General features: G+C 48.8%; 1 protein-coding gene across 4 annotated transcripts in view; it reads right to left on the bottom strand.

Annotated features, from left to right (window-relative positions):
• frem1b (Fras1 related extracellular matrix 1b) overlaps nucleotides 1–7,544 on the bottom strand; it is a 39,024-nt gene that overhangs the window by 20,526 nt on the left and 10,954 nt on the right. For all 4 annotated transcript variants that reach the window (XM_005732419.1, XM_013910654.1, XM_013910656.1 and 1 more), the window contains 7 exons: nucleotides 3,586–3,930; nucleotides 3,006–3,148; nucleotides 2,715–2,911; nucleotides 2,531–2,621; nucleotides 2,233–2,400; nucleotides 1,948–2,156; nucleotides 532–625 (listed from right to left, as the gene is read on the bottom strand). In XM_005732419.1, the coding sequence (XP_005732476.1) occupies nucleotides 532–625; nucleotides 1,948–2,156; nucleotides 2,233–2,400; nucleotides 2,531–2,621; nucleotides 2,715–2,911; nucleotides 3,006–3,148; nucleotides 3,586–3,930 (1,247 nt within the window). The remainder of the gene's footprint in view (nucleotides 1–531; nucleotides 626–1,947; nucleotides 2,157–2,232; nucleotides 2,401–2,530; nucleotides 2,622–2,714; nucleotides 2,912–3,005; nucleotides 3,149–3,585; nucleotides 3,931–7,544) is intronic.

Genomic DNA, 7,544 nt, shown 5'->3' with positions numbered 1-7,544 from the left:
CAACCAGTGAAAACTCCTCACAGTTCACTGAAATAGGAAACTCTAGAAAGCAAACATTCACCAACATCAATGTCAGTCACATCTGCTGACCCCTCCCACTCTGCTTGCTCCTCCTCTGCATTGCCCCCTGGTTTTGTGTGGGCAGGACTCAATGTTTACAGGTGTTAAGCAACACCTGTAAACATGTGTTAAGCAACACCTGTAAACACTGAGCTGATTGCTATAAAAGGTGGTCATGCCCTAACACGCTGACCTCTTCTGATTTAGGTTGCTGTGTGTCACCTTGCTTTTATCCATAAACTGTCCACTGAGACAGACTGTCGCTAGTTAAACACTCGGGTGTCTCTTTGTCTCCCTGTCTTAATCTGTGATTTTTTAACTGAAGTTATCCCGTTTCGATTTCTGCTAGTGTCTAAGCATCCCGCCCACAGTAGCACCTGAACTTTTATAATCAGCTTCTTCTTCACTTGTTACATGTCAGTAGAAACCTTTGAGTGCTCAGCAGGTGACACCTTTATTCAGTAGATTCACCTGAACGTGCAGGACGACGTCCACAGAGTTCAGACCGTCCGACACCTTGAGACCAACGACATCCTCAGTGGTCTCAGAGTCATCGTGGATGTACCTGAAACACAGAGACGCCGTCACGCTGACCTGTGACCAGCTCCTTAGTCAAACATCGGTGACATCAGCAGCTTCTACAAACACTGATGATGTTTAGAGCCCAGATTTTCTGCTTTTTAAATGGAGACTACTGAACCTCTTGTGAACTTTCCAACAGCGGTAAGCCAGGGGTAAAGGTCAAGCACAATACTGAGTCTAATTTAATCTGAATAATTACACAAAGTAAAACTCAATAAAAAGCTTGAATCTTAATAAATACAATAAAATCAAACATTAATGTCATAAAATAAACTGGCACAAAGTAATTGCTGAATAAAAATGTTATTAAATGTACAAAAGAAAACGATGAGTCGACGAGTCAAAGTCACGTGTTGACAGAGTCTGCCTTTAATCATCGCATTAACAAAGAAATTCTTAATATATAAAACATGAAGCCTGATGTGGGTTTCAGCTAAAACAAGAACCTGGCCTCTGAGTATAAATATAGTAAAATAGAAAGATTACAGCTGCTAATTACAGAAATACTCATAGTCACCTAAGGACAACTGAAAAAAATGTTGGATGCCTTAAACATTCAAAAAAAGAAGAAACTTTCTGATTTTCGTGAACTTTAAGAACACAAACTGCTGGCTGGTGAGTGACCCGGGGTCCCTGAACACCACACGGTTACAGCCACCGGCTGGTTTGATTTTACGTGACTGGCGCTCTTTGCAGGGCGAGGTTTCAGAAGAACACGACAACAGCAAAAACAGCAGCATCACTCACAGGAACAAACTGCAGCGTTTCTATCTGACGTGTGTGCTGGAACAAGAAATCATACATCACCTACAAATGAATGTGAGAGGAGCAAAAGCAACAAAACAGTTTTGCAAAACAGGAACGATAATTGGTTTATCTAAACGTTCAGTGGACGTTTAAAACAGAGGTGCAGGTGAAACACTTTAAAGGTGACCTACCTGCACACTCTGAGCTCGTTATTAGAAACATGTTTAATGTGAACGCCCATCACTGGAGCAGGAGGTACATGACAGGAAGTGAGGAGTAGAAAAGCTGGCAGTAAATCCGCTCCGTGCTTTCTGCTCTAAGAAACCAAGACTGACTGCAAACAGTCGACCACAGCGCGGTGAGCGGCTTCATGATCACCTGAAAACTTCGGAACCTCTGAAACCGAATCCTCTGAAATCAGAAAAACCCTCCGGCATTACATCACCGGTGAAAACACACCCATCTGCTGAAGCAGCGGATAAAACCAGAGAGCTCTCAGAGTGATCGCTGAGCTCAGATCACCACGGCACGTCCAGAACCACCTGACCCGGGTCTCACCTGATGCCCAGCCCTCTCAGTTCCTGCAGGGTAAACCCGCCTCCCTGCTGCAGCGCTTGGCCCCGCAGCTCCAGCCGGCCGTGACGAGCCGTGCTCCGAATCTCCACCCTCAGCGCCTCCTCTCGACTGTCCCGGTCCCGGACCAGGAGGTGCTCCTCCGTCACGAAGGCCGCGCCGCCCTCCTCCACCCGAAGCAGGTTGGTGAAAGCCTGAGGAGCACAGAGAGATTCAGCACAACATCCACAGCACGGTCAAACCAGAGGCTCCGCCCGTTTGACCTCTGACCTCTGGCGCCTGGTCATCGACAGGGGTAACCGTGATGTTGAAGATGAGGCCGGAGACGGTGTCGCCGTGGTGCTCGCTGACTGAGAAGATGAACTGGACGAATAGCGACTCGGGCCCAATGTCCTCGACCGGCGGCATGAAGGCCACCTTCATGTGGTTCACAGCATGCTAGGAGAAAACAAGAAATTTACATCTTAACCTGCAAAAGCACGACCCATGCCAACCTCGCCAGCCACGCCACTCTCCCCCCCAGCAGCGACTCCTTCATATGTATTAGAATCAAGCAGGTGCTGCATACCTGAGTGAAGGACTTCAGCACGGGCGCTGTGTGGTCCTTCTTCATGGCGTTGGTGCTGTCGGTGTAGAACAGACGTCCTGCATCCATCAGGCTGAAAACGAATACAAACACGATAGTTAGTTTCTCAGTCACAGGGTCTGCTCTTTCTCCTCTGTCAAAGCTAAGCTGGCAGCCGGGTCCTTACCCAGGATGTAGCGGGCTGAAGCAGGGCTGTGTAATGACATAGGTGAGGTCAGCATCTGGGTGCTCTCGGTCTGTGAAGTGAAGGTGAGCCTGGGTGATGTAAACCACCTCCGTCTCCTTCACTGTCAGCGAGCGGACGCTTCCGGGAAATTCGACTGGCACCTGGTCCTCCACCGGGAACACGTGCACCACCACCGTCTGCACACAGGGAGGAAGAGGAAGGAAGAGGTGAGAGGAAGAGGAGGTCTCAAAGCGACATTCAGACTTGTCACTCAGACCAGAGCCGACTCACGTATGTCTGCGACAGGTTGGGCGGCCGGTGGCTGTCAGACAGTGTGAAGTCGAAGGCGTCCTCAAACTGCTCATCTCCCGAGTGCTGGTAGAAGATATGACCCTGGATCAGGTCCCTCTGCAGGAAGCTGGCCACCGGTGACCCTGCAGGGAGAGCACAGAAGAGCTCAGAGACCAGCAGTGCAGGAACATGATGGTTTACAGCAGAGAGCTGCAGGACTGAGCCCTCTCACTCAGAAATCAGCATTTTCACCCCCTTGTAGATTATTTCTGAATGTGTTTGTGGTTCAGTGAGTAAAGCTGAGCGTCCCCCAGGAGCTCAGTGGTGTGACCCCTAGTCATGTGACTGTGGTGAACATTTACCTTTACCCTTCAAAACCATTAAATTCAACACAAATGGAGTATCACAAACATTTATTTACCACAGAGGTGATTCTGGTCATTGAGGTCAGTATCAGCTGATAATCAGCTGACCTATCAGAGTGAGTTTGGATTGGCTGATTCTTCTGGGTGGGAGAGTCCCAGCGTTAGACACGCCCACATTGCCTCTCTAATTATTACGTCTAAATACTCGCCCTCACCTGTCTCATGGGCGGATGTCCTCCTGACCAGGTGCCCGGCCCGGGGGGCGGAGACTACCTGATAAAGGATGTAGTCGTCGCTGGAGTCGAGGTCGGAGGCCAGCAGCATGAACTCCTCGAGCCGCACGGCCCCACCCTCCTGCACCTCCACCGCCACGTTGTTGATGAGGAAGGGCGGAGAGTCGTCCTTCGGGAGGATGTTGATGGGGAACTTGTGGCGGACGCTGTGACGACCGTCGCTGATGCGGAAGACGACGTGGTCGCGGGTGGAGTCGCTGTCGGAGTGGTGGTAGACGACTGTGCCCTCCTTCAGGTCCCGCACGCGGAACATAAACGCCTTCCCGCCTGGAAACACAACGCAAAAGTCACATGACTCAAAGAGAAAGATCTTTAATTCTTTTCCACTAAACAACAGTGAGTCCTCACTATTCCCACAGCGTCAGACGTCCGTTTTCTAAAATAAAAAAGCCTCAAATCCTCACCTCTGAGAAGCCTGACAGATCAAAACACCTTCGATTTCAGCCAGCAGGTTCAGAGCGATGACAAGATTTCAGACATTAGACACTGAAAGGTCGGCGGCCTCCTTCCAGCCACTCAAAGCATCTGACTGGCAGCTAAAAGGATGTTTTTACCTGATCATAACTGATCTGTGATCCTCTCAAACTGGACCTTCAGTCTCACTGAGGAGAAACTTCAGTCAGTAACTTTATTCTTCACGCTCACTGCAGACTCTTGTCTGTCTGACTGGGGTCGAGTTCAGATCTTATATTTAACGAGACAAAAACTCATTTCTACATTTAAACAAAACTCTGACTGTGATGACGACTGTGTTAATCAGCTGGGGGCAGATTCACGACGACATCAGTCAAAAGAAAGACAGAAAATCATCTGCTGAAGGCTTCACCTCAGTGACAGCATAAACGCACCGAGGTCACTCGCCCTCTGTGCCTCTTCACGAACTACTGGCAGGATTTTTTTTAATGCTGAAAGAAGTTTTTGCAAGACTGTTTGGACTGAATAAAGATGAAAGCACTCCCTCTTTAACCTGAGTTATAATTCAGAAAACTAAAACAGAACGATGCTGTAGACTCTGTTTTAAACACTGCACATATTTCTGACCCTTCACCATTTATTGTTACATTGGTATTATTTATTGTCTTCACAAGCATCATCTTTTTAAAGAGTAAATAGCCTCCATAAAGACTGATTATTGATGTTTTTTTGTTTTTTTTGATGGGATCTTCCCGCTGCAGCCAGGTTTCACAATAAATGTTCATGCTGACTTATAAACTGAAACAGATTGAATGTTTCCACGGAGTGACGCGTCAGGAGGGCATCGTGTCGTACTCGGGATGAACGTGTGGCGAGCGTCTGCTTCTGTCACAGAGCGGCGGGATGCTGTTTGTCTCTCGTCGAGCCGAACATGAAAAACTTCGGTGTCCTACATTAATGAAACGGCGGCCGCGTCCATCTGCCAGCTCTCTGCCGCTGGCTGGCCCTCCTCGCGCTCTACAACATGCTGATGGCCCAGCGTCACGTGACCGTGGCCTACCGGAGGACACGTGTTGTCGGTGGCCGGTTTCCAGCCAAAGCTTCGCACTTTGATTCAATTACCGTCTCCAACACGTGCGCTGCTTTCCTCCCATTGTCACTTGGAAATAACAAGTTTGTGTTGGCGCCTGGAGGCACAGCGAGGCGCTGGCTCGGTCTGCGCTGCGAAAACCGGTGGGCTACAACATGGCGTCCTTCCCGGCGGCTGCCCGGCTGCCAGGACGGGGGCTTCCTGTCTCCTTGCGAGTGCCAGAGAGACAGAAGGGCAAGGTCAGCAGACAGATTGAGAGACGAGCGGTCGCAAGCCCGAACCTCATTAGCAACTTTACCGAGGGGAACCGGCTCGCGGTCCAAGTGATGGAAACAACTTGGTAATTGGGCCCAAAGGTGGCGTTGGGCAGCCGGCCCACGAAGGGAGAAACGCCACGCCTGTGTATGTGTGTGTGTGAGAGTGTGTGTTTGTTAGGGACAGGCAGCCATCCATTTGGCTGAAGGCGTTGGAGCGAGCCCGTCCCCACGCTGCAGCCGCCGCCCTCCAGTCGCAGCACCGAGGGTCAGCAGCGTCCTCAGAGACGCAGCTCCACCGCAGCTTCCTACACGGACGCGGCGCCAAACTTCAGCCCAAACCGACGGGATGAAATGATGCAGGAGCAGGTGCTGCAGGAGGAGGAGGAAGCTGCCTGGTGGGACCAAAGTTTCAACAAGCATCCAACTTATTTTGCTGCGTGTTAGAGACGTTCTTCCCTCTGCAGGTTTCTGCGCTTTGATAGAGGATGCAGACATGTCGACGAAGCAAGCACGGGTTCTCGCTGTTGTGAAGTTTGTGGTTTGAAGCCTGACAGAGGCACAGTGAGCAGGTTTAACCCCTGCTCTTTTTCCAGCCTGCTGTGAAATCATCAGCCTGACCTCACTGTAGCTTTTCTGTGTGACCCCGATCTGTAAATCTGAGGAAACTGCTGCCCGATCTGAGTGTAAACACGTGGTAGGAGGCTTCCTCCGAGCAGAGGTCTGAACGTCACATGCTGGATGGAGAATTTTTGTGGATCATTTTCTGCATCAGCTTACACAACATGAGTTTTTGTCCCAAACACAGTGAAAGCTCCTCTGCTGAAAATTAAACAACCAATAAAAACAAAAACACACATCTCGATCAATAAAGTAAAAAGTAGGACAAAACCAAAATCTTAAAAAAGGTACAAACTTAGAGGAGCTGAAGAATAAATAAAAAAAAATATAAAAGTGGTTAATCATTTAAAATCTTCTCTCCTGTTCTTTTTGCGGCAGTGACATCCAATTCATTTCTGATTAAATGTGTTTATGTTAGTAATAATTCATTTATTGGAATTCATAAATTCATTATTTTTGTTTCCATGGTTTCATTTATTTCTGTGAACTTTGACAGCTGGGGCAAAAATGATGATGTAATTATACCAAATTATTTTTGCCTCCACCTTTTTTAATTCCTGTTTATGGATGTAAGTCAGTGGATACGGCAGCACGCTGATGAAAAATCATGTTCAGGAAATAAAAATGAAACTTTTTCAGGGACATAGAAAAAAAAAAGAGCAGAAATGTTGTGACTTAATTTGAAAAGGTGGCGCGATGTCACAGCAGCTCAGGTGAGGACTGCAGCTTGAATCACTGATTAAACCTCACAAACGAGCGGAAGATGAGGCGAGCACAAAAGCAGCCATGAAAGGTTAACTCCCGCCCGCATGAAGCCCTCGGGGCGCCCGCCACCTCCTCCCCCTCCGAGCTGGTAGCATGAAAACCTGTTTGGGGACAGTGCATCTGCTCCCTGTGCACGCCGCCATGAAATGGCAGAAGTCGCTCCAATCTGCTCCGTCCCGATGCCGTTCAGACAAAGAGGCGACCTCGCCGAGCGGCGGGCTGGAAGGGACGGAAGTGGACGGAGAGGCGGGCAGCGGCGGCCCCTGGCGAAGTGGCCCTGGCCCCATTTTACACCTGATTAGGAAACACATGCAGGACCGTGAGACATATGCTTCCCCTGCCACACGGCGGTCCCTGATGGACGCGCAGCACATGGAGCTAAAAGGGCGGAAAAGGCCAGACGCCGGTTTGCAGAAGTCCCAGGCGACCGAGCAGCATACCAGCGAGGGAGTCGAGGACGGAGGGACAAGGCAAGGCGGTGTTGCCGAGGGGCTTCCCGAAAACCGTCGACGACATCTTCTATACTTTCTGTCTGTTCTGTGTTTATCGTTGGTCTTGATGATGATTTCTAACAGACGTAACATAAATACTCATGGATCATAATTTATATATAACAAGATTTAAACTCAAAATAGAGAAGATAAAAAGTAAATTAAGCGCAAATACATAAATCATTAATTTTAAAATGGAACATAAATCCTTGAAACTTGATTAGTTTTTTAACACACTTTTTATTT

Source organism: Pundamilia nyererei, unplaced genomic scaffold, assembly GCF_000239375.1.
Source record: "Pundamilia nyererei isolate P.nyererei 1_Seehausen unplaced genomic scaffold, PunNye1.0 scaffold00046, whole genome shotgun sequence".
Taxonomy (NCBI): Eukaryota; Metazoa; Chordata; class Actinopteri; order Cichliformes; family Cichlidae; genus Pundamilia; species Pundamilia nyererei.
This window is presented reverse-complemented; position numbering and strand designations above follow the sequence as displayed.